Source organism: Frieseomelitta varia, unplaced genomic scaffold (genome assembly GCF_011392965.1).
Source record: "Frieseomelitta varia isolate USP_RPSP 00005682 unplaced genomic scaffold, Fvar_1.2 scaffold_1028, whole genome shotgun sequence".
In the NCBI taxonomy this organism is placed as follows: domain Eukaryota; kingdom Metazoa; phylum Arthropoda; class Insecta; order Hymenoptera; family Apidae; genus Frieseomelitta; species Frieseomelitta varia.
In genome coordinates, this window is record NW_025108671.1 from 163,922 (window position 1) to 191,774 (window position 27,853).

The 27,853-nt window shown below is 31.9% G+C and overlaps 1 protein-coding gene across 4 annotated transcripts; it reads right to left on the reverse strand.

The window, feature by feature from the left end:
* Positions 1-35: 35 nt before the first annotated feature.
* Positions 36-27,663, reverse strand: LOC122527859. 4 transcript variants are annotated; one of them, XM_043652434.1, is made up of 10 exons: positions 27,041-27,663; positions 26,729-26,788; positions 26,056-26,496; positions 23,810-24,048; positions 21,526-22,497; positions 18,771-19,122; positions 15,344-15,746; positions 12,734-13,005; positions 11,750-11,934; positions 36-1,080 (listed from the first exon to the last, which is right to left on the reverse strand). In XM_043652434.1, the coding sequence occupies exons 3-10, from the start codon at positions 26,158-26,160 to the stop codon at positions 1,017-1,019; spliced, it is 2,592 nt and encodes an 863-aa protein (XP_043508369.1). In that variant the 5' UTR covers positions 26,161-26,496; positions 26,729-26,788; positions 27,041-27,663; the 3' UTR covers positions 36-1,016. The 4 variants fall into 4 exon arrangements, with proteins under 4 accessions (XP_043508369.1, XP_043508362.1, XP_043508378.1 ...); XM_043652427.1 differs by lacking the exon at positions 26,729-26,788; XM_043652443.1 differs by having other exon boundaries at positions 26,056-26,337; positions 26,729-27,663.
* Between the last annotated feature and the right edge of the window lie 190 nt (positions 27,664-27,853).

The following is a 27,853-nucleotide window of genomic DNA, read 5'->3' on the forward strand; positions in this document are numbered from 1 at the left end:
TATATCTACCGTGCTACGTGTCCTTTGAATACGTATTTTTCTTTTTTTCTCTCTCTCTCTCTCTCTCTCTCTCTTCTTCTGTCCCCTCTCGCGGGGATATATCACACTACGCTGTAAAATATAGATGAACGTTCGTTCGTTCGTTCGAGAAAAATGAAAACCGGTAGAAAGGAATATAAAAATATAGTTGCATGTAAATGACAATAGCGAGTCCTTCATTGCGATCGCGATGACGAGAGATCGATGTCGACAAGTTGTGACGAACCCTCTTAAATCAAAGAGCTTGTTTCTTACTTCGCCCTCGGTTCGAAATCGTTGCGCGAACAATTGATTATCGCGAGAGACCCGGCGTCCTCTGCATCACTTCGGCAACGATACACGCACGATTTATTAATTTACAGACCCGAACGATAATAATAATACTGATTTGCCGATTTTCAGCAGAGATATATCGGTAACTAGTTATCTAGAATACCCTCACATCGAATAAACACATCGAATATTTGTCTTGAATTCTTTCTTTGCGGTGATCGAGGTCGAAACTTCGTATTTTAAACCTTAGACGAACGATTATACTCCTAATCAATGCAAATACTCTTCTCGATTTTAAGGTACAATCAATGAGATCTCCGTTTTCCATGTACGAGAGAAAAAGAAATTCGACAAAGGAGTTTCGCTCACGGAACGACGATGCGAATTTGTCGTTTGAAATTTGCGACTTTAAACGCGTTTCTCTCTTTCTCTCTCTCTCTCTCTCTCTCTCTCTCTCTCTCTCTCTCTATCGAGAACTTACCCTTCTTCTCCTCTTTGTATGTCAAGTGGCGTTTCGTGGATTAGTATGGTGAAAAGAAGTGTCACGTACTCGTTGAGAAACCACCAGAGATCGCGCGCACGTACGTGTGTACATATATATATGTACCTGCATACATACGTGTTTCATCGTTTCCTTTCTCGATTCACATGGTGTACTGAGACAGCAGAATTCGGGGAGTCGTGAGGTTGCTCGGTGGCTCGGGTCAAGTGGTACACCAGGCCAGGATCACTTTCTTGAAGGGAACGAAAATCGCACGATCCGGATCGCTGGAAACACCAATTTGGTCACAGGAAATTTATAGCATTTCACCGTACGAAAATTCTTTCATCTAATTGTAAGTATCTTAATTGAACTAGTGAGCAAGAAAAAAGAAAAAAAGAAAAACAACGTAGCACAGGAAAAAAATTTCATATTGAAAATCATTGTTCTTTAAATAAGGAAACGTGATTATTTCAAATAACATAGATGTGATATGAAGTATAGTGAAACTAATTTCTTACGCGATAAAAGAGATATCTCACGGGTGATCAAATTAAATTCGAAATTAAATTTTTATTTAATCTTTTATCAATTTGTTTTATTATAATAATTGTAAATATGATGTAGTTATATATTATTTTATTGTTATATTATAATTATAATGCTATATTATATGTTAAACTATATGATATGTTATGTAAATTATATAATTATATAATTATAGTTATAAATATATAATAACATATATTCACATTATATTATATATATATAATCAAATAAAAAATAAAAGTAATAATATAATATAGACTAGTTAAACTATATAATATGTTATGTAAATAATTATATAATTATAGTTATAAATATATAATAGTAGAAGGGTCAAAGAGGATAGTATATTACAATACGTTATGTAATTATATAATTATACAGTTATAAATATATAATAGTAGGTTGAATACATTCTTAATTTGTTGAATGTATATTATTATTCAGTATTAGAAATTTTAGATTTTTGATCATTTTGATAACAAGCAAAGGATTCAAAGAGTTAAGATATGAAAGTTTTTCAAAATTTTCCAACTTGTAGAACAGTTATGACCGTTTGAAAAAAATTTGAAAAGTCAGAGGAAAGTTAAAGTCTAAAGTACTGGGGCATGGTGTACACAGTCGAAGATGTGTTGGATTATTGCAAGAGATAACAACGGTTAAGAGGGCAAGAGGAAAAAAAGGAATTAACAACCGGTTAAAGATCAATGTTGTACCACGTTCTCACAGCGTGGTTAGCCTTTCTCAGAAGAATCAAATAAAAACGCCACACGTAACACGTGGATTGTAACAGGGACCGATTGCACGAGCCAATAAGTCATTCACATTTTCCTTGTACAATACTTCAAGCTTTCAAGAGCATGCGCTCCGATTTTTATCACCCCATAAATCTGAAGAAATAAGGAAGAGTCACGCAATTGAGCTAGGCTACGTGAATTACATCGAAAATTACATCGTGTTTCTCGTTTTCATCGACAAATTGCAAAAATGTGATTTACTAACGTCAGACGTTACAGCTGTACTAGACTGCACAGAGAATTATTTTAAAATTCCCCATACGAAAATTCGAAATAATAAATTTCCTACAAGGACTTTATGTAACTTGTTTTATAAAAAAAACTTACATAAAGTTGTATAAAAAAATTATTTTAAAATAATTATAAAAAACTTATGAATATATATTTCTGGATTAGCATGATGGCATCTAAATTGGAGCAGCAGTGTAAAAACAAAAATTGAAGCTATCCTTCCAAATAGAAAACACCGTTTTGCACAACTCATCAATTCAATTATTTGTCCACTTTTCTATAAAAATCACGAGAACAGTAAATCTCCTAGTCAAGAAAATGATTCTAGAAACAAACTGATTCTAAACTATCCAGACAGTTAAATTATTCTAAAATTTCTTCCCACGAAAAGACAATAAAACCTCCCGTAAAAAGATTATACAATGTATCTCCTTCGAAACATTATACAATGAATTATTTCAAAATCATTCCTTCATCTTCCACGCTAAATTTTCTACGCAAAAAATTGCCTCAGGATTATCCCTCCACGTGCAAAGGCAAACAATAAATTTGAAGGAGAATCGTTGAAGTCTTATCAACACGGTGGAAAGTTATGAGAAGAATTTCCCTTCGGCCGCATTTCCACGGTTCGAGTTACACCGGCGAGACTCGAAGCAACGCATCGGTATATACTAGTACGTTCTCGAGATCAAAATCAGAAGGAGGTGCACTTTCAGGGACGACGATCGTCACGCGAGAATCTCGAGCCAAACTTGGAGCGATTTTCCAAGGCTCGTCCGTAGATAGACGTTTCTCACGATAACGTATGTATGTAATGTATGTGACAAGAATCGCTATCGGCCAACTACGTGTAAAGCCAACAACGTTTCATCCGTGTTCTTGCCATTCGTTACTTTTTGGCGAGCTATCTCTTTATATTACGTTTTATCGCTGGTCTCTTTTACTATCGGGGCCGCCACTATCTCAAATAGCTTTATCCTCTGCTAAAGCGTCGTTTGCTGGATATGGGGTTTGGAGACAAACGATCGTGAAATGTCGTTCCCGTCGTTCTCCTGAATCGTGTTTCTTCTCTCGGTGACTGCAGTTGGCTACGAGCCGAAGATTATTATTTAATGTATGTTTTTTTTTTTTTTTTTGTTCAATTTGAAATCTAAGGACAAGGTGATGGTCATAACTGTCATTTTGCAGATGAAAAATGTATTAAAAAATATAGTATAAAATAAATGAAATATATAAGATATAATTATATATATATAATATATATAAAAATACATTTAAAAAATATATTATAAAATAAATAAAATATATAAAATATAATTATATATAAAATATAGAAAAATACATTAAAAATATATTATAAAATAAATAAAATATATAAAATATAGAAAAATACATTTAAAAAATATATTATAAAATAAATAAAATATATAAAATATAGAAAAATACATTAAAAAAATATATTATAAAATAAATAAAATATAGAAAATATAGAAAAATACATTAAAAATATATTATAAAATAAATAAAATATAGAAAATATAGAAAAATACATTAAAAAAATATATTATAAAATAAATAAAATATATAAAATATAATTATATATAAAATATAGAAAAATACATTTAAAAAATATATTATAAAATAAATAAAATATATAAAATATAATTATATATAAAATATATAAAAATACATTAAAAAAATATATTATAAAAAATATAATAAAAATGTATACATGCCATGCAAATAATTCATTATAAATGGGACGAATGTGTTACATGATGTGTTGTAACATTTATTAAAGCACTACATAATACTATGCTGAAACACAGTATACAAGATCAACGGTATACCCGTGGGTCCAATTATTTCTTAATCTTTCACGTGCAATTTCAGGAACTCTTGTCGCGATTAAACACATTTAACGCAGCTGATCATAAATTAATATTGCATTGCAGTAAAAATTAGGTCAACTAGCTTCGCACCGTAACAATTATTGTTCATTCATTAACAGTTTACCGGCGTATCTTACGTTTCTGTAAAGCGATATCGCACGTAATGGACGGAGAAGTAATACAGCTATGAGAATTTATGGAAACATCGATCGACGGTATAATATAGCACATTTTACGTAGACGTTCTTTTTTTAATCTTGCAATAAGAACGAAGACAACACTCTTCCTCGTATGATATATAGGAAGAACGTCGGTATCGATCAACGAAATCTCACACTTTGATATTTTTCCATTTTCGGTCATAAATTATTACAAACACTGTTTCTTTTCTTCGTTCGCCTAAAAGCGGACAGAAAATGCTAAAAGCAGGCTTATCGAGAATGTGAAATAACAAACGCATAAAATTCGTTTTGAAATTCATTTCGAATGTTACTAATATACCAAATTAACATGTTTTATCATAATTCTTTTTGTTCTTCATTCGATAATCTGTTTTCAAGAAGAATTATACCAACTTTAATTGTTGCAAGCATTGTTTTTTAAATAATGAAAATCTGGAATTAAAAATATTGTTGCAGAAATATGATTCTGTATTTCGTAGTTTCTGTGTTTTCGTTTTATTTTTAAATTTATTGAAAAAAATAATTAGACAGATTCTGCCTAATTTTTTCCAATTGTCGCTCTAAGGCTGCAATGTTTCTTTCAGTTTCATTTTGATTCTTATTAAAATATAATTATTCAAGTTCTATTTTTTTAATTGTCATTTTAATGTGTTATAATATATATATATATAATATAATGTGTTATAATATGTTATATATATATATATATATATATTATAACGCATTATATTATAATATATTATAATATATTATGTTATATATATAATATATATAATAATATAATTATTCAAGTTCTATTTTTCTAATTGTCATTTTAAGGTCTTATAGCAATTATACGATCGTTTATAACAAATTATATGAACACAAGTGAAAAAATTGACACTGAATGTAAACTCGTTTAAATCTTCTAAATTTTTAAACTTTATGTACTACGTATGTATATTTTTGCATATAGTGTACATCCTATGTCATTTTACATGGCTAAATTTCTCATAAATGCATAAACATATGTATTCAATTTATAATTAACAAACTCTAAATTTTCATGTAATTTTATTGTCACCTTCATTTATACTAAAAAAATAGATTAATTTAAAAAAATAGAATCCAAATATGTTTCATCTGTTAATCTATTCTATTTTAAATATCCTGCATATTTTTGTACGTTGCGTGTGCATTCTGTACACTTTTAGACCCAAATATACACAAATCGTTTCATCGAAAGATCTACAAAATCTAATAATTGAAATATCATTTCGAGCCACTAAATATCTCCTTCAATTTCCATCCAATTGCTCCGATGACCCCGAAGACTCCGGTATGATCATAAAATTTTAATCAATCCAAGATCCCGTGACTTTGCAATCGTCGTTGTGTCATAAAATATCAAATGCGCCGCGGTAAACATGGAAATAAGGCAACGGTTTCCAACAGACGTTTCTAGCTTAAATATACAGCGTGTGTTCGATTGTGCATAAGTTGTGGGAACATGCTGGTCAGATCTGGACTATGGCACGACAGAGTCTGGTATCACTTATTCATTGTGTTGTCGATCGGCGAAACACTTCGAGCAGAGGTGCCATTACACACTGGAACGGTTGGGTTCACGTGTTCAACCGGCAAGGCGTAAAACGTTTTTCAGTTTGCGCACCAAGAATAGCGATTACCACGAAACGGTCGCCTATAAATCCGCCGACCGTTCAAACTTTAAACATCTAAGGCACTAAGCTGTGATTCCACGAATTCTTACGTAACAATCTCATCAGAAAGTTTTACCACCAGGCTATAAGTTTGTTTCGCGTAACTTAAGTAACGATACATGTGTGTATGTACGCGTGTGTATGAGCTGGAGGATTTCAACGTGGATGGATTACGCACGTGCAATTGATTGTGCTATCGTCACGCTTCCTTCGAAGGTCGTAAATGAATACGTAGTGTTCTACTATGTAAGCCGGTGGCGAAACGATACGTTACGTACATAGTTTCCTTAACACTCTCGAGTTTTCAAACATTTCTAGTGTCCTACGTTCTTTCACGGCATGATTCTTTTACGACTGTCTTTGCTTGACGCGTCAATGCTTGAACGAGCATTCTTCTTTTAATCAATTTTTCATGCTTGTTAATGGAACTAGATATTTATATTATACGCAAGTTTTCATGCGTTTGTTTCGTACGCGGAAATTTTAAAATGCGCAGGATGCACACGGTATGAAAAAATAGAAAATTATGGTAATTCTCGTGATAGTTGTGTAATATGTAAAACGATTTCCCATCGAAATTCTGTAATTCTGAATTTTTTAATTATATTCTCAAAAATATAATATTGTATTATACTATTATATTATTGTATTATTATATACATTATAGAATATTAATATTAATTTAGTACTCACTATAATTAAATATAATATTAGTTAGATTACAGAATATTAATATTATACGTTAGATTACGGAATATTAATATTACTATAGTTAAATATAATATTAGTTAGATTACAGAATATTAATATTATACGTTAGATTACGGAATATTAATATCACTATAGTTAAATATAATATTAGTTAGATTACAGAATATTAATATTATACGTGAGATTATGGAATATTAATGTTACTATAGTTAAATATAATATTGGTTAGATTACAGAATATTAATATTATACGTTAGATTACGGAATATTAATATTACTATAGTTAAATATAATATTGGTTAGATTACAGAATATTAATATTATACGTTAGATTACGGAATATTAATATTACTATAGTTAAATATAATATTAGTTAGATTACAGAATATTAATATTATACGTTAGATTACGCAATATTAATATCACTATAGTTAAATATAATATTAGTTAGATTACAGAATATTAATATTAATTTTATTACTACTCACTATTAATATTAATTAGTACTCACTATAGTTAAATATAATATTATTAGAATATTTGTTAGTTGCAAAATGTGAGAATCAATTCAGATTAGAGGAATAATTGGGGGGGGGGACAAGTAAAAATTAAAAATTAATTTAAAATTTCATCTTAAACTTCCAAAGGCCGTTCCATTTAATATTATTTTAATATTATATGATCTTATTATAAGTTATAACATGAAACGTCCGATTCTGTTGTATGAATATTTTAAATCTTTTCTCCAGTAAATGTTTACGCTACTCTTTGGAGATGATTTAAGTAGATTCAGTCTCTATTTGCGTCTGAACTATTTTCTCAAGAAGAACATTTATTATTATGAAGAAACTATGAAAAATGCCTTTAAAGAATTTACTGACTCCAAATTTTCGTAAAAATAGAATTCGTAGTAATAGAACGTAATAAAAATTTCTCATTAGATTGAATAATTAATGATAATAATAATAAGATAATGAGATAAAAATTTTTTTATCACAACTAGGTGAATTAATTTAATTAAACAATAAAGAATGAAGAAATAATTTCTTAAATAAAGAAAGAAAAATTTCATTGAATATTCAAAAATATTGTGCTCGTTGAAAATCAAACGTTCTATATGTTATAAGCTAATAATATCAATACGATTAGTATGATTGTTATAATATTAATATGATTGATACGACTATTATAATATTAATATTAACAATATGATTTTCAGTCACCAATATTGCACAACCATCACAATTGTTCGCAATCATGTACAAGTTATTGTGTACTGCTAATATGATAATTGACTTAGATCGATTAGGTCAGAAAGAATACAGCAAAAATTTGTTCCAAGTGCTACTATAGCTGTGTAGTAAGAATCATCGTCTACAATCTACAAGTTCCAAAATCAAAAAGACAAAAGCATTCCGTGACCAGGCACGAGTAACGTATTATGTGACGATACAATTCAGACCAGAGCTTGAAGGGAACGAGCAAAGCCCCGCTTCTCTCGCAACAAGAGAGACACTTTATAAAAATGTTAAGCCTTGAGGCTTGGCGCAGCTTCTGCTTCGTTATCCGACGGAACTTGGCGAATAACTATCGTTTCTTTTTACGCGGAGGAACAATAGCTGTTAAAAGCGGTATATAGAGTTATCGAGCGTGGCCAGAGTTCGGGGCGAACTTTGCATTCTTCGACGAACAGGGAGAGAACGGCAGGCCTACATTCACTCTTATTCTGCGCGTGAGTGGCTCGTGTGCAGGTGCACATACGGAGGAAACTGAGAGAGGCGAGAGAGAGAGAGAGAAAGAGAGTGAGTTTATCGCGAGCGGAATTGCTTTTGTCACGCAGCTCGTTCCACGTTCGGCCTATTATCTCGAAAACACGATGCAATTACGAAATTAAAATACGTCGCCGCGCCGGCCGATGTTTGGAAATGGCCGACGCCCGCTGCTTGTGGCGCCGATTTAATTAAGAACTAGCCGAAGAAATCGTGACACAGGACGTTTTGTTTTCGGCCACATCGTTGAAAGGGAGGCGCGCCATCGCCAAGACGCGGCCACAGGCCAACCCCTCGTAAATACAGGTAAACGAATGCATCACGAAAGCTCGTGCGCGCAGCAAAATGATCACCATTATCCCCTAACTGCAGAAACTCGAGCAATCTACTCGACCATCAAATATACCTAGGTTATACGCTACTGGAATTCGAGGTTGTTTCACCAAAGTAGATAGCGCCTTTTCAAGTACTTGCTTCGCTCGATGATTATTTTTTCCCTGCCGGTTCGATAGGTATTAGTATTATATTGGAATGGGATTTAACTGGTGGAGACTTACAATGAGCGCCACTTGAAATTGTACAAAATCTGTGGCACCTCCACTTGAGGCACATTTTAAACCTTTATCTTCACAGTTAATTTTGTTCTGACATGTTTTTACATTATGGAAATATGGTGATACAGTGGAGAGTATAATTGAACCAGTAACGATGAAAAATTATCGATAATTTAAATTGGTGTGACTTTGTAAAAAAAAAAAAAAATCAGACAACAAGCCACTTGGTCCCGTTTGCTTGTGAGCCTTTGATAGTCGTGAATTTCTTTCTCAAAGATAATTTTACATCATGTAATCGGTGAGGATAATTTCCTTTTTCTGAAAAATTTTAAACATTCAAATATTTGCAACAATATTAAGAAATTTTTTTCTTGGCTAGATGCACCACCATTTTGAAAAATGAGGTCCCTCTTTTTCAAAAGGTTCTTAAATCTGCTATTTTTTTTCAACATTTTATTCAACTTTAAGTATTAGACAAAAATTCAAGAAATTCTAATATTTCATCGTCTAACCCTAATGTCCAAAGTTCAATAAGATGGTGAAAAAAAATTGTATGGTAATTTTTGTGAGATCATCATAAAGAGAAGATTTCAAAATCATAGTGAATTTAATCATGAGAGAACTCTTTTTAAATGTTTTTGAATTTTTATAATTTTCAAAAAAGAAGTACCCTCATTTCCAATTTAAATCATCTTTAAAAAAAAAAAATAGAATCAAAACTACCAAAGTAGAGACTTTACGATTTAAAATAAGATCAAATGGATTGTTATATGATATTTTTTTAATATTAATTCAAATTATCAATGATTTTTCGATTATTTTGCGAATTTTGCACTTTCCTTTTGTAGTTTTTTTCCTAAAAAAAAAAAGAATTATACCAATTACACGAACGAGTGTGTATTTCTGATCAAAAGAATCATATTTTCATTCGTTACACGATGTAAAAACATCTCAGAAAAAAATGAATAATGTATTATGAAAATGAGTGTTTCGTGCTTCAAAATAGGGTTTGCTGCTGCACGATTTTTTTTCACGAAGTTTAAATATCGATTATTTTTATTGCATGGTTTTAAGTTAAAGTCACCAGTGTATGTGCCATACAAATCTAATTACGATTGTTCGGCGGTTTAGCAAAAGAATACGTAGAAAATAAACAAAGTAACAACGCGATTTTGCATAATTTAAAACTGAGTTACTGTTTCATTAAAATTTCATTAATTTTTCTTTTCAATTTGTTTGTTCGATAATTCAATAGAGTGTTTTAAAATAATTATTATTTTATTTAGTATTGGAACAAAAAGATCTTCAAAAAGGATTCAGGACAATTTTGGGTTAAATAACCATATAAAGAGGCCTAAATTAGAAAGTAAATAAAAATAAAGTAGAAAAAAAACAAGAATAATTCCTAACGTCCATTCGTAATGAATTCAACAACGAAAGGGTTAATTTTTGCAAGCCAATATTAAATGTGTCTTCAAGCCAATATTAAATGTGTTTTATGCTATCCTCTTCGTTACAATGATTTCACCAATCATCTCGAAACGGAAGGAACAGAGAGAAAAGAAAATCGAAGTAATCAGAAATACTAGAAACTAGGAATATTTCGATAGTAGATTTTAATCGAGGAGAACAGTATATATGTATGTGAAATAGATGCAAAAAGTGATTTCAATCTCATGAAATTCATTTGGCCAATCAGAACGAGGAATATTACCGACTTTTATGTCTCAAACTAATGGCACATGGGATAACTGTTCTTTGAAGTAACGTACTTCGTATCTAAATCTCTCGCTTAAGATCAATTTACTCTCATAATCCGATATCCATGTCGCGTTTCCCAACCGTTTCGTTAACACTATTTTCACTGCGGTAACAATGCAGAGTTGCGATTGTGGCGTTGTGTTAATGGGAACTGCTAACTGCGAAAACGCGACCAATGTTCGTTCGATAAAAGGCCTCGTTATTGTTTCAGTGAAGCAACGAAGGTTCTATTTCATAGAATTCTCTGACTCAACGCACGAACGTAACTGTAATACGTTACGATATGCATAATCGTTCGTCTCATGGAAATATACGATGAACCGCGTTCAAACACGGAGATGCTAACGAAAACTTCGAAGGTTGGTAATGAAATGGTAAAAAAATAATTTATAAACAATTGTATTATAATGAAATGTGATAAATTAAAATACGATAAATAATTTATAAACACAGAAAATAACTTGTAGTAATTGCGAGTGATAATAAAATAATACATAGTAGTGTACAAGTATTTGGACTTGTAAATTATTGGAATGTAGAATACAATTCAAATGAATTCTCTTTAATTTAATCTTAACAATGAATGCAATTAATAGATATTGATAAAAAGAATGAGTAAATAATAACAATTAGCTGGCTGACTGTACTAAATATTCAGTCATTTATATGCGATGTAATTATATACATATAATTTATACACGGTATATTATATACATATATAAATACTAACAAAAATTTTTAAAGTTGTATATAAAATACAAAAAATAATTTCTAACAAGTACAGGTGATAATAAAATATATATGATAACTCACCAATCGAAGAATCTTCTACCATGAAAAGTGCCATCGGAGGAACCATTCGAATAGGGTAACTCCACGCCTACGTGAGTTTCCTCTCGACCTGGTACAGGTCCCACGTATCTGACTCGTCCTTGAAGAACTTTCCCCTCGGGCGATATAACCTTCACAAGATGATCCAGCTTGAGATCCCTTGGTATCTGTCGAAACAAGAACCATAGATCATAAACTAAAGATCGCTCTTTCTAAAGTAATCTCATTAAGAGATATAAATCTTATTTTAAAAAGCAATAATTGTTAAAAGTTGTTTAAAAAAGAAATCGTTGATATTTATCGTTCATCTCAATAATTATTGAAAGAGGAACTTTCTCTAAGCAAATGAAAATATTTTTTTTACTTTAATTATTTGGCAATTTCTTGTACAATAGCTATCGACAAGCTGCGAGATGTAAACGTCTTTTTCATAATTTTACAATTTTGCATAGATTGACAAGTAACTTCACTTGTAAATAAAAACAAATTTTAAAACTTCGTTTGTACGTAATAAAATGAAATAAAACAAATTTACTTTTGTTCAAAAAAAAAAAAAAAAAGAAACTTGATTTGTTCCATTATCCAATGTGTTACTATAATACAAGAGAATTTATTAATACTAATAAATAAATTTGTATCTTACAAGTTACGAATTTTCACTAATAATATATCTATTTAACACTAAAACTATCAAAGTAATTAAAATGATCAATTTATAATTTTTATTAGAAATTTTATAGATATAAAACAACGTGAGAGATTTATATAAACTATATAAGCCTGTGTCCTTTTTCATTGTATTGTGAAGCTTTTCTACTTGTTTTATTTTAATGTCTCTGATGGGAATTTTATGCTTCGATCGTCGGTGGTTTTAATGCTAACCGTGCTCAACAGTGCTTTCAGTTACTCTAAACAGCACATTATCGTGCCAATTGTTGCCAAAGACCGGATATTGGTGAAGTTTACCTTTGGCAGGTACGGTCTGGCATCCTGCGGGGGATGCCAGTCACGGATTAGATCAGGCTCGGAGTATCGTCGCGCACGTCTCCGCCTGGTTGTCTGTCGATTCCAATAATCGGAATTGACGCCGCTACTGGAGATTGTCAGCATGGAGTCGATGCTTCGTCGTAAATAATCCTCCGCCTCGTCAATCAACGACTCGGTTGAATCGCCGCTGTTATCGCCGGTCACCAAATCCGAACGCAGATTTGGCAAACTGCCTCGCGTCATTGGGCATTCTACAAGCAAATAGCCAGAGCGAATAGATGAGAACGTTCGAACAAGACGTACGTAGGGAAACATTGTTTACAATACACGTTTGGCCAACTGAAATTTTTCGTAGATTTTTAATTTGTAATTTATATTAAATTATATATGAATGCAATTATACGTTGAACGGACAGTAAAAATTATTTTGCGCGTGAAACGAAGAATTTGGCTAGAGCAAGTTGGCTAGATTTGATTTACACCTTTCCATTAATAAAATATCTTTACTAAACTAATAATCATTTTTTCAACATATGTAGGTTAATAGTTTCTTTTTATGAAAAATGTCAAACTACATCGAGCAGTATTATAAATATTCTTAAATGAAATGGAATGAAATATATTCGAGGAGAAATAATGAAAGAATTATGTAAATGGACAAATTATAGCTCGATCAAATTATAGGTTTTACGCAGTAAACACGCGTATATTATTACATCAATTTATTCCTTTCGGTTGTTATATTTATATTTATTGTATTCAACTCTCTTTACCTCAACGAAATTTTTCGAAACGCTAATAAACTCTTCTTATTGTCACACTTTGAAATAAGACCACCTTGATATAGTTATGCGACTTTTTTTTATGAAGTTATAACAGTTTAAAATATAGACAATTTTTCATTGAGTATGCAAATACTTTCACCTTGGTTGACTTTCTACAAAGAGATAGACTTTGTTTATCTTTCAATTCAACTTGAATGAATAAAAGAAACGTAAGTTATAAATTAGGATCGATGGTTTTATAAATTAGCTAACAAGAGATTAACTAACATATTTACTAGTACCCACATATGTTCTACCTATCTCCAAAGTTTCATAATTTTCTGAATTGTACATCTTCTCTTATAAACAATAAATTCATTTGTTTTCAACAAAATTCACCTCAAATTTACGTAAAAAATTACAAAAAATACTAGAAGATCTCTGAAAAGATTAAGAAATTTTGTTCTTGAAATATGAATAATGTACAAAACAACTTGTTGCCTTTATGATATCGAAATCTGCTTTACGAAAATACTAAAATCTCTGAAAAGCTTAAGAAATTTTGCTGTTGGAATATACATGAAATCTGTTGCCTTTATGACTTAGTAATTAGGGCGTCATTTGTGATCAGTTTACAAAAACAGGAAGTTGGAGAAATAGATAGAAAACATTTAAAAAAATATTAAAATACACATATTTTAGTTACGATCCTCCAACAGATTAGTTACGATCAAGTTACTTGATATCTTATAATGTTGCACTGAAACTCGAACCAACAATACTGCGGTACAGCTCCATTCGATTGCAAGGTTGCTGAGTGCGGTGGAAGGTTAATTTAAAATGGCTAAGCCTGAGATTCAATTAACTGTAACCGGCTTCTACGAATTACCAGGAAACTATACATCCGTTTGCAACGGATTATTTTCGTTAAAATTGATTCTTCGAATGTTATTTAAATTACACGCATAAACAAATCTACGTATTCTTCCAGCTATATTTTTTTCCTATTACTACAAACATCACGGTTAAATTATACCAAATAAATATAAGAATCAATGCATAAATGAAGGATTATTTTTGAAAATAAGTATCTTAACGAAATAGTAAAATTCATTTCTAATTCAAAATCTGCATTTAGAATACATTCTTTAAAAAAATTCCGAAATTAAAATATAGTATAATATATAAAAAGATTGTAGAACAAATCTTTGTGACTGTTAAGTTATTTAAGTTAAGTGGTTGTACAGGAAAACGCCACATGCTTTCATTTTCGAAATATTATGATTTAAAGTTCATAATACCAACTCCTTATTAGATTTCAGTTAAATTATATAATATTATTTCAACTTGTAAAATTTGTTTTCATGAATTTTTTGTCATAAATCCCATACTCTACTATTCAATTAATGCATAAAAGTAAATATTTTGAAATTCTGACATGCAACATTTTTCCTTACAGCACAGATTTTTGAGAATAATTATTTTTTATTACAAATGTAATTAAGAATCTATATTTGAGGCACGAATTCTTTGTATATATTTTGCAGAGATTGCACTATTGAAATGTACATATATAGTTACAAATATGTTATATATAAGAATTTATATTTGGAGCACAAATTCCTTGTATATATTTTGCAGAGATTGCACTATTGAAATGTACATATATAGTTACAAATATGTTATATATAAGAATTTATATTTAGAGCATAAATTCTTTGGAAATATTTTGCAGAGATTGCGCAATTTCATTGTAATAAATAAATAAATAAATGTGTAGGCAATAATTTTGAAATAAAAGAGTGTATATGATGAGAAAGCATACCTTGGAAAGTGACCTTCGATCGTGTTCTCTTTGGAACGCTTTTAGAAGTTTTCGAGGATGTCGCAGGAGGATGCACGTGTGTAGGAGAAGAAGGCATAGACCAGGTTGGTCTGGGCGTAGAAGTTGCCACCGGAACTCTCCAAGTATCGAAGGACGCTGCAGTTGCTCTCCACGAGTGTCTTCGTGGTGGACCACCGACAACCTCCAATCCAGGCGACGGGATCGAAGACAAAGAACCACGATATCGAGAGGAGTAAAGGTCAGTGGAGAGACGACAATCGCAAGGACTCGGAAGTCCTGTGCTGGGGTTGCAACGAGGCCAAAATCCTGCCGGAGAGCCGAGTGATTCGCGACGGTGCACGTCCGGTGTTCGAAGGCCACAACCGCGAGAACTGAAACAGGTCTAAACAAAATGCACGATATGAATCATTAAAATCATCAAAATAATTTAAAACATTACGATTCTAACTGGTAAAATTAATTTTGTTTATCGGTTTTAATGAATGAAACATTGATCGAATAAGTTTTTGAAATTCAATTGAAAACGAAATGACGAAATAACAGAATAAATCAGTTTTTAGAAATACAGAATTGAAAGTACGAGAAGTTGTGAAACAATAAAGAAAAATAATTGCGTACACTGACTCTGTTTTATTTCGAAACTTATTAATAATTATTTCATCAATGAAAGAATAAATTTCGTTACTGATGAGATATTTGTATTTCAATGAATATTTATAAGCAATCCATCTCCCATTTTTAAAAAGAACATTGCAGAACAAAATCGATTCGAATAATGCAAAAAAATTCTAGAAGAATGAACGAAGAATCTGTTATTCGTATTTCGATAAGACATTTGAGATCGTAGAGTCCTTCCAGCAAAAAGAAGCCTTGAAGCAAAAAAAAAAAAATTCTACAATACAGGAACAACATCATTGGTATCGATCCCACGCATAAACGTTCAGACCGGTAGTATAATAATAAAACAAGATAATGCAAGCAATTAGTCATCCAAGTTGACGAAGAGATGAAATTGAAACGAACGTCAAAGTGAATTTGCATTAGCTTCATTTGTTCGACCTTCTTCCATGCTCAATGTAAATCATTTCTGTACAAACTACACATACATCTCATTTGAACCTTTACGTGCAATTATCTCCGCAATTATTTATCATTTGAAAAAGTGCTTGAAGTAAAACTTGTTCTGTTTCGATAAAGACATCTTATGGTGACCACTAGATCTGTGAGACATCTCAAGGTTTGTATGTTTATTTAAATGTTTGTCTGATAGTTATACGTCTTATGTTACAACTTGGTTTTTTTTGAACGAAATCATATATTTTTGATTTATTAATCGATGCAGCTCGACATTCTCTATAAAAAAGTATTAATCTATTTACATTGAAAAATAATTAGTTTAGGAGATATTTCAACCTTAATTCTGTTACATAATAGCAACAAAATACATCGAGGGAAATTAAAGATTAAAGAGAAAAAAATTAAAAATAATTTTACAAAATTAAACTTAATTTTTTCGAATAATGAATTGTAATAATTGTGTGTAAAGGAGATAGACTTATATATATATATATATATATATATATATAAACACTATTTTATATATATATATATGTACTATTTTATATATATATAAATAAAATAATATTACACCATTTTAGGAATAGTCTATTACATTGATAACGATATACATTTGTATAAGAATTTTTGTGTACACAAGTGAATTTGCTTTAATTATAGTTGGTTTTCCATCATGAAACTGCTTTATTAAAAAAAACACATTACTTTAATATTATTACTTGGATTCTCCAAAACAAGTGTGCAATAATTTCATTTTAGTGATTAATTTAAAACTTAGGATACTTCGAATCACATTCACTGAGAGAGTTTTTACGATAAATAAAAAATTATTAAATACCAATAAAATTTTTATTGCCCATCATCAGCTAAGTATACAGAATATTCATTGTAATGTAATGCCATCAAATATAACAAATATATAATATAACATCTTAAAATATAATAACTATCAGACAAACATTTAAATAAACATACGTACAAAATTGTATAACTACATTAGCGTGCAAAATATTTATTATAAAAACTAAGATATCGATTAAGATCTAACAATAATGGAATTACTTTAACATTCTATAACAACAAATGAAGAAAAGTTATGATACTACGATTGGTAATAAATAATATTCTGTCTTCGAGCTCATAAAATACTAGAGTGATGTAATTTGCATTTACTATCCTTTGTTTTATTACCGTTTTATTACTGTCTGTTCTGTACTTTTATAGTACTTAGAAAGTATAGTACTTAGTAGTTAGAAAAATCTGATTTGTATCATAAAAATCTATTATAATTCAACTTACAGACTAGTGATGCTATAGTTTTAATTTTTAAACTAACTTTTTTTTATTTTACTAACTGTTTTTAAGTTAACTTTATTGTACTATTAATTAATTTTTAAGTTGATACAATATGTATCATTCGTTTCCATACGTACAATGAGTGTAGAGATACTGATATTTTTTTATATTTGTTTATTAGAAAACAAATTAAAACAGAAAAATCATGAAATCTATTATATAATTACCATGTGCACATTAAACTGTATAAAATGTATTCTTATTATTATTTATTATTAATTATGATCAGAATAGGTTTACATGAGTTGTAAATATGGTAATTCTATACAGACTTTCGTAAAATCGTGTTTTCAATTTATTTCTACAATAGATGTAGAAAGTATTCGTATACTTGGTGAAAAAATTATCGACTTGGAAGTTTATAACTTTGTAACAAAAAGATTATACAATCGTTGTAAAGGACAAACTTGAATGCTCTGGACAATGGTTAGTTGCGAAAAAATTTTTTGTGTTTATAAAGATGATTGAATTTGGAGAAAATTTTCGAGAGAAAAAGTATTTCCACTTACCCCATTTTAAAACGATGTGCGAAACATCTTTGAAAGAAAAGAAGTCAATATTGTAAAAGTAAACACTTTATGCTTCAAAATAAGCCTCGTAGAATTCTACAATTTTTTTTTTTACAAAGTTATATTCTCTCACAAGCAATTTAAAATGTCGATAATTTTTCATCAAGTGTAAGAGTGCCGAACAAAAAAATTACCAATTGTAAAAATCGTCGAACAATTTTTTTCATTTTTTTTTCGATATGTTCGAAATGTTCGGTATTTCAAAATCTCAAGTATCATACGACGCTGAACCAATGATTTCCATAGAGATTTATACACTGTCAAAATCAAAATTCACACATCACAAACTCTCCAAAGATAATGAATTTATTTTACCTTTCAAACCACAAACTAAGATCTGTCCTTGTAATATTAAATTTTTATTCTACAAATCACGAAGATTCTGATCCCAATTCGAATCCTACCTGTGCATGTGGATCGTGACAGAGATGATCAGCGCTTCTGGACAGTTCTGGCACCATGCTAGTGAAACTGATGTCCGACAACATTACTCTTCTTGCTTCTCGAGTTTTATCGGACAATCGAAGTCTTCCAGGCACCCCGGTCGGCAGAGCAAATTTACTGGGTAACGTGGTAAACGTGTGAGCTACTTTGTGGGCGAGGTAGCTCTCAGAACGCCAGTGAGCTGGAAGCGCGGAAATGTCTGTTTGGGCACCAGACTCTCGTCTTGCTCCGCTAATTCTGTCCATCACCGGTCTCAACGGGGCCGAACTCTTTCGTCGGCTACCCGCTAAAGCTTCGCGGTGAATGATTGGTCTGAAAAGAAGAAAATTATATGTAAATCCTCTTAACACACTCTGCATTTCAACTACTGTGCATAAATAATTAATCATCTAATGCAATCCTGTTACCCTCTTGCGCTGGAATGACGTGCCACGCACGTCGAGTTCCAAATCGTAACATTTTCTCAGTTTTAGGTATAACTATATTTTAAGTATAATTATATTTAAGTAAAACAAAATAGGCAAAACAAATAATAAATTTACTACTTCTCAATAATTCCTATCCAATGATGTCATACCGACGAGTTCAAAAAGAAAGCGACGAATTATTATATATACGGTATTTGGTCACTCGTTGTGGTCCGCAATCAGTTGCCAGCGCAAATGGTTAAAAGCTCGATATTTTTGTTATGTGTCGACGTAATTCTTCTGTTATTAATTTTTTGCGTTTTCAAGTTTCATAATAGCTGATTTTTCATAAAATCTGTATAAATTTTTTCAACGGACATAAAATGACATTGACAGCTTTGCAGACTTAAAATCTCTGCAAAGCTATCGATATTTATTATCCGTATATATTACAATTAAAGAGATTCATTTGATATTGCAATTATTTAGAAATGTCCAAGTATTTATGCATAATATACCTAATTCTTCAAAAAATCAAACAACAAAACAGTAATACTACTTCTTTTTTTATTAACATGTGCTATCAATCTTTTCGATAAAAATGTTTTATCATTTTCCTAAATATATTGAGATATTTAAAGTTCTCTACGTTTTTTTTATCCTGCAAATATTATAGAGGTTGTCATATGATAATCAAATATTTTTTGAAGTTGAATGAAAAAAAAGAAAGAAACAAAAATGAAGAAAATAAAAAAGTAATAAAACTTCAATCTTTAAATGGAAGATAGGAAATTTTAAGTAAGAAGAGCAGAATAAGTAACATTTCTAACTTTTCTAACGTTTTGTATACATGATTTGTTATAATAAATTACATCCTTGAATGTAGATTTAATTAAATTGTATAAAACGTGCAAATGTAGACGATAAAATTTGTTCAACATCTTGAAGTGACTTTGGTAGCGTGTTGTGAAATAATGCGCTAAATTTACTGTAACAAAATTTCGAATCGAATTACATGCAATTTTGAACTATTAGCTTATCACCGACGCACTGAATACCATTAGAGAACCAACTGTGGCTTCTGATCTAATTTTCAGCCTATAATTGTATCAAAATCAAAGCCAATTTCTGATACAACACTTTCTTTGCTCGAGTCCTGTTTAACGAACCCTAAATAATCAAACATAAGTTTAGAAAATAAATTTGAAAATCGTTAAAAATATTTAATCAAAGAGATGTAAAACAAGTGCCGCGAATTTGCATAAATAAAAAAAAATTTGCTTAACGAAGTAATTTCAATAATGATGCGATTGAAATTTTAATGTAATAAAAATTAAGTAAATGGCGAAAATAATGAATGCCTTCAATAACACAATTAAATTACATGACTACGCGTGTTCACTAATGAACAGGAAACATAATTAAAGCGTCATTCTGTATATGTGCCCATATCATTTATTACAAACCTTGGTACGTGGCAAATTGAAATACGCGAAAAAAAAGAGACAGTAGTAAGTGAAAACGTTTTACAGCTGTTAAGTACTGAGCAGCTAATTAAAGTACTTTTAACGAATACATGCATACACATATATACAATATATATGTATATTAACGTGAGAGTCTTTCATCAAGTACACACTAAAGTGCCGTATGAGATAAAAAAATTCTGTTTTATAGACCCATTCACGCGAATCAGTCAGCTTTTCTTTTTTCTCTTTTAAGAATGATATTATCCATTTATATATTTGGTAAATTTTTCAGTTCCAACATATTACATCAATAAAACGAATAGATATTATTGGAAGCATTTTAGTTAATTGGTCGATACTTGACAGCTAAAATAAAATGTTTTCACTTATTTTCTCTCCGTGTGTCTCAATTTGTCACATGCAAAGATTCTGCAAATAAATAGACAGACTTAAAGAAAGATAAAGAACTATTTTTATATACAAGAACATTTCATGTTATCATATATATCATAAGTTGTTTTATATGGTTTTTTCTTTTGTTTATGTTCTATTCTATGTTATGAGGAACAAAATTATTATGTCATAAGTAGCTTAGTTAAGTATTATTAGCAATTAGGTTTAAGTAGAAGGTATGTAGAAGCAGTATGTATGGAGGATGAGAAGGAGCAGAACTTTGTAATCAAATAAGAAATCAATAAATAAATCTATCTATCTATTTAAATAGACAACTTAGAAACAAACGAAATTTGTATCTGAACTATTGCAACATATACTTTCGAGAAAAACTTTTGAGTTTGTCTGAAATTCACCATGACACAACAGCAAGAAAAGTCAGTTACCTGTATGCGGTTGGTGGTGCAGCTAAAGTGTTCCTTCTGACCGCGTGTCTGGTAGGATGTTCAGGTTCCTCGACAACCCCGCACTTGCTGATGTCCGTCTCGACCAACACCGAACACTGAGACCATATTTTGTTCAACCTGGTGCTGGAACTTTCGTCGAACCTGTCCACGCTTTCCTCGCGATCGATGCTCGAACTCTGCGAGGAAACCGCCTCGTCAACAGAGCTGGTCTTCTCGCCATTGCAAACTAACGATTCACCTTCCGCTGATTTGGTGTACTTCAGCAACGCCGGTTGACCGGTAGACGCAGGTTGCTGCCAGGTTTCGGTTTCGGTTATGGAAACGAGATCCTCCTGAAGACCAAGATCACGACAAGTTTCGTCCGTCGTGAATATCAGCTCGATGTCATCGAGCTCTTCAGACTCGTTCTCGGACTGATCGTTCGGCTTTGGCTGATCGGCCGGCTGGTTCTGGCGTTGATGCTGCTGCGACACTTGAGCATCGGGATTATCGCTGAATACCGAGTTATCGCCGTCGGATTTCAAGCTTAGATCCTCGAGATCCTTCTCCGGTACTTCCAAATGATCGGTTTGAACCTCGTTCTTGTCTTCCACCTCGACGTCTTTCGATTGTCTATTTGTCAAGGCAGAAGCAACCTCCATCGAAGTTCCACTTTTCACCGTATCGTCCGAACTGACACCAGACAATCCAACCTGAGGTTTAACAGCAGTCACGTCTCTCGGCGTCGTGCACTTCGACTTCTGATTCCTGGACTCCGGCTTCGACGAGGATCCCGCATGACCCTTAGGTACTTTCTCGACCGTGTCAGACTGCAAGTCGGGACTTTCGTCGTTACCGCTGGCGTTGCTATCGGCACGAGCCCCGATAACCGACTTGGATGGCTCTGCCATGTCCTCCGTGTCGACTTTGTCCCTGGATGCGTCCATGAGTACGCCTGCTTGCTCGGACAGACTGATACCGTTCACAGGGTGAGAATGACAGCGAGAAACCAACTGCGTATGCACGCTACACGTGGTTATTAATAGGTTCATCGGGAACGAAACGCGTTCCTTTTAATTAACGCTAACGCCACCGAAGAAACTTCGTTTAGCGATCCACGCTGCTAACTACCGAATTACGCAAATACCTTCAATTATTATTCTGGATATTAACCTATAGATCTTTGACCTACTCATGCTACTTTGTATATATACTTGTTTATAAAAATGGGAAAAATATGATCATGTGCGGCGAGCTTTTTAAAGTAACATACGAGAATCGAAGATAAGTGAAATAAAATAAAACATTGTGGAAATGTTAGGCAGACTTTGTTTATTAAGTACGAAATAATAAAGGCTATATTTAATAATTTTATTCTGTTGTTCTATTATTTAATGATAAAGGAACAATGTTGGGCAAACTTTGTTCGTAAAATGTAAAATTAAAGTAACAACTATCTTTAATGATTCAGAACAGAATAATTCTTAAAAGAGCAACGTTGTTCAATGGTTAAAGAACAATAAACACATAGACAGACTTTGTTCACAAAGTATCAAATAATAAAAATCATATTTAATGATATTATTTGATGATAAATTCAGCTCTCAGAAATCCTATATGGTTCTTTCGACTCATCAAAGATTCACGCAAGACTCTTCTGCTTATTTAAGAATGACTTTTATAGTTGACGTTGTATAATGGTCTTCTTCAGAAAATCTGCACACAACACTCGTTAAAAACACATTACTATAAATATTCATTCGGTGCTCAATCATTCATTGTCCACATGAATTTTAACTTCTAAAGTGTAAAACAAGTAATGAATAAGTGAAAAATCGTTTTTGTATTACGCTGACACATTGACTACCACGATTTTTAATATAATCAAAACAAACCGTGGATCAAGGAATTTCAAGTACGAACGTTTAATTAAATAAATGTAGTAAAATAAAAAATAACAATTACTAATTTACATAACAAAATTGTGAGACTTATAAAAGCTTGTAAAATTTTATTTCAATCTTCAATCTGTACTTCAAGATGAGGTACGTAAAACTCGCGTGGGAGTCAACGTTTTAATATTAATGCAATTGAAACACCGTTTTCCTACGTTGACGCTACTCATAAATAAAATCAATAAAACGAGCTTCGTCCTGTCTACCAGATGGTCACGATAATCATGAAACGCGAAAATAGAACGGGATGATCACGCGTGACAAAGAACTAAAGAACCAAATCGCAAACGAACTGTTAATTGTTCGCAGAGACGCATTTCAAGACTCACTCTTTGATGTCCTCTACTGCGAGTGAAAAAAGACGGGCCTGGGGCGGCGGGCTTGTAGCAGCATCACTAGAAAACTCACTGTTCCTGCTTAGGATCTTTTGCCTAAGGACGTGATTCTCAAGCGCGAGCCTCTCGACGACATCAACGTAGCTCTCGCCAGAAAAATCACCGACGCTCTCCTTAAAACGGCGGAGTTCTTCCCGCGAGGAATCCAGCGCGGAGCGCAGCGATATCACAGTCTGAAAGGATCACATTGAAAAATCACTTCCATCATTATATGCCATCGGTCAGATATTAATACTTCTTCCAGAAAGGATCAATAAAATGACTTCCTATGATAAAATATAAAATTTTATCACAATAATACATTTTAATAATTTTAATATTTTGTCATGAGATATAAATGATGCACGATATAAAAGAATAAATTTCGAAATGTTTGAAAGCAAGGTTAACTCTGCTGCGAGGCTCGAATTTTTTACGCAAAAAAAGAAAGACCTAATGGTTTGAGAATTTAAAGACTGAAATTAAAAAGCACGTTTTAACGATAGAAAAATGCGATTCAATTGGAAATGACCTAAAAGTAACCTGTAACGAAGAAAAATTACGTAATGCAGACCTCTTCTCAGCTTAAAATAAATATATTTCTAAATAAATGCCGAACAATAATCTCGGGAAGTACTTCTGAATAAAAACTTTTTAAACATCGATGCTTTTCGTTTCATATAGGAATATGTGACTTTGTAAAGACGAAGGGTATTGTTAAATAAAATTAACTTTCCACAATTGAGTTAGTCAGGCAAATTAATTTAGTTAGGTAACATTGTTCATCCTTAACAAACGCTGTATGTCTATCATTATCGTGAACGATAACAGTAGGTTTCAATTGGGACGTACGCAAAACAGCCACAATTATGAATCGTTGTTGAATCGAGGCATTATTAGAAATGAATCGAGACGATGAGTGAATGAAAGAAAATTGCACACACAATTACCGATTATACTTTCGACTTAACACACCGTATATATTTAATGATTAGATCTTGATGAAAACACTCATATATTATTACTGTACTGTACTGTGCACTATTGAAATTGCCGAATAATCAATGCTTGTTTAATTTGTTTACGCAACGACTGCACGAATAAATTCATGATTTCATGATTAGTCTTCAAGATGAATATTCAGAAAATCAATCAGTAGTCGGAAATTCATATCGCAAATCTGTGAATGAATAATAATATCTATGATTACGAAATTAATAATGCTGCTCCGAGACAAATCGCATGCTTTCTACGACGGATGGAATCTCTAGACACTTGATGGATCGAAAATCGAAATTTTAAATTTGTGTTACAGTACTTAGCATAAATTGGAATGATTTCAATCAGTCATCTTGTAGTAGTTTAATATAATTCAGTACAAAGTAATTTAATGAGTGCAACATGATTTTCCACTGATTGAAGCTTAAAAATAGCACTGACTTTTCCTGGATATCATCGTGGATCAAAATTTTACATTGCAACATTGTACATTTACTGTTAATGTTAAATTGAATAACTATAATTCTGTAATCGTAATAACAAAATATAATTCCACTGCGATAAAACTCTTGATATCGTATTATGAATTTATTTATTGTGTCCTATAATCTGATGGACCTTGAAATTACACAGGAAACCCAACATCATGTACTACCCAAGGTCAAGGGATCACGGAGGTAAAGAGATCGAACGAGAATGAATAGTATTGGTGAATATAAAATCGATGGTTCAGGTAAGGATGTATAAAGTCACTTGCTTCCTTTTAGCAAGCATCATGTCATTTAACCAATCACATACACAAGTACGTGCTCGCATGCGCGTAACTCAGACACACTGACACACATACGTCGCAAAAGCAATTTCTTCAAGATCTTTAAGATTTTTTAACATTATATAGCGACATATATAACATTATATAGCGATACATAAAACTGGCTTTTGATGCCCATGCATATGCTAACAATATTTGATGAAATCTCAAATAAGAGCACCATACAAAAATATTATACCTTTTTACCCAAGTATGCAAATTTGGAATTTATTTTGTAAACATTGTTTTGCAAAAATGTAAAAGATGTTACGTATAAAAGAGATAGAATTCTTCCGCAAAATTATCTCACCGCCGATACAGAGAGGAGTAAAGTGAAATAGAGATGAATAAAAGTTTAATTGTTGCGATGAATGAAATTTATGGCTCAAACCTGATGCAAGGCTCTGACGACATCTAATCCGGGGATTCCCGGGGATGGCAGGGTAAGCTGCAGCCCCTGGTGATGGTGAGACTGCCGACCAGCTTCAGCTTCCATGCCTCCTCCTCCCCGCCCGATATTTCTAACGAGATGTTGCCACCGCCACAGGTCATTCCGAAACCGTCTTTTTTTTGCCCGTTTCACTACTTTTTTACAATTTCACTTCGAATCGATCGTGTTATTTCCGTTAACCGCATACAGCCACCAAATCGATTCCTTCACTGGACCTCGAATCTTCAATGAAACATCGAACAGATCAACGGATCAACCAAGTCGATCCAAGCGATAATTGTTACTCGCACGAATAATCGTCGAAGATCTCATTTCCCAATTTCGTGAGAAGGGCGTGAAATTCAATGCAAAAAAACACCATGGACACCTTTAACGGCAATACTATAAATAGACCCAAAACGTCAGGGATAGTAACGTTACGCGTGACGTTATTCAATTTACGCACAAATTATAAAGCTGAAATAAAACGCGCGGTTTCGGTTCCTTCTTACAATGATAAAATTAGTTAGAGACAATTCAAGAAATATTGTCGATAATATTGTTTATGAATAAGAAAGACAAACGCGAGAAATTACATAGAAGCAATTTTTTTTATCGTTGCTCGAAATATTACCTTTTACGTTGTACATAGGTTACACTGTGTTGCGAATTTTCTGCGCGCTACTTTTGATTTCTAAACGATCGTGAACAACAGTGTTATTGACTGAACGAAATACTTTTAATTTATTCTTATCGTAATTTTGCGCGAGTATGTAAGATTTGACTAATGAAATATTAATATGATGCGAGGTGAAAGCTGTTAAAACCACGATACAAACACGGAATTAAAACAACAGTGTTTAGAAACGAGCCAGTTATTTGAAACCGCTTATTTAAGAAATAAGCAAGTTTTTATAACTTTTTGCAGGATTAGATTGAAACATACTTTTCGTACGAATCTGGTTAACATGCATCAAGATCATTGAAAATATCAATTATCGATCAAAGAAATTAATAATCTTTTTTAAGAAAACGACGCCGTTCTAACTGCGCGTAATACCATACGGATTGATTCACTTTTACGCACGCACTTTATCGTTCACTGTCGGGAACATACTACTGGGAACAACGTTTACGGCGGTGCTTGAACAGAGTTTTCCAATAAGCAGTCATTGTTAGAAGTTAGAACTGCTAAACGATACTAATCAATATGGAACAGCCGAAAAGGTTTATAGACACCACGTTTAATCGTAATTGTTGAACGTTTCAAATCTATTAGCTCTGTGTAATTATACTTCTCAAACACCGATTATCATTTAATTCGAAGTTTTCCTCCTATGTATTCACAATTCACCAGTATCGTTTGATTAAAGCTTTTATATCAATGAAAAAGAGAGAGAGAGAGAAAGAGAAAATCCACTTGTATGTCTCGATTTTAATTGCATATAAAATTACAGTTTTCGTAGGTACGACGCGGTAGCGTAATTTTCATACGAATGTCAACAATATAGTTCGAGCTGTCACTTGCCCTTTAATGCAGACGACGAGATAGAAATACATAGCCAATTACACCAGGCTTACCAACATTGTGTGATATTTCTCAGACAGTAAGGAGCATTTTCACTAGCAATAGTAAATATGGCAAAACTTAATAATTTCCTTTTATCTTTACACGCATTGGCGCGGATATAATTACAATTTAAGCTTAAATTAATATCATTTTATCATTGTGATATATTTTTATTAAATATACCTGTAT

Excerpts from the sequence above, each read along its gene's own strand:
- LOC122527859 (XM_043652427.1), bottom strand. The coding sequence starts at position 26,160 with ATGGAAGCTGAAGCTGGTCGGCAGTCTCACCATCACCAGGGGCTGCAG. Across the intron at positions 22,498-23,809 it reads GCAGTAGAGGACATCAAAGA|TCTGTCCGAGCAAGCAGGCG; the intron begins GTGAGTCTTGAA and ends GAACGGTATCAG. Across the intron at positions 1,081-11,749 it reads GGTAGAAGATTCTTCGATTG|CGATCCGGATCGTGCGATTT; the intron begins GTGAGTTATCAT and ends TGGTGTTTCCAG.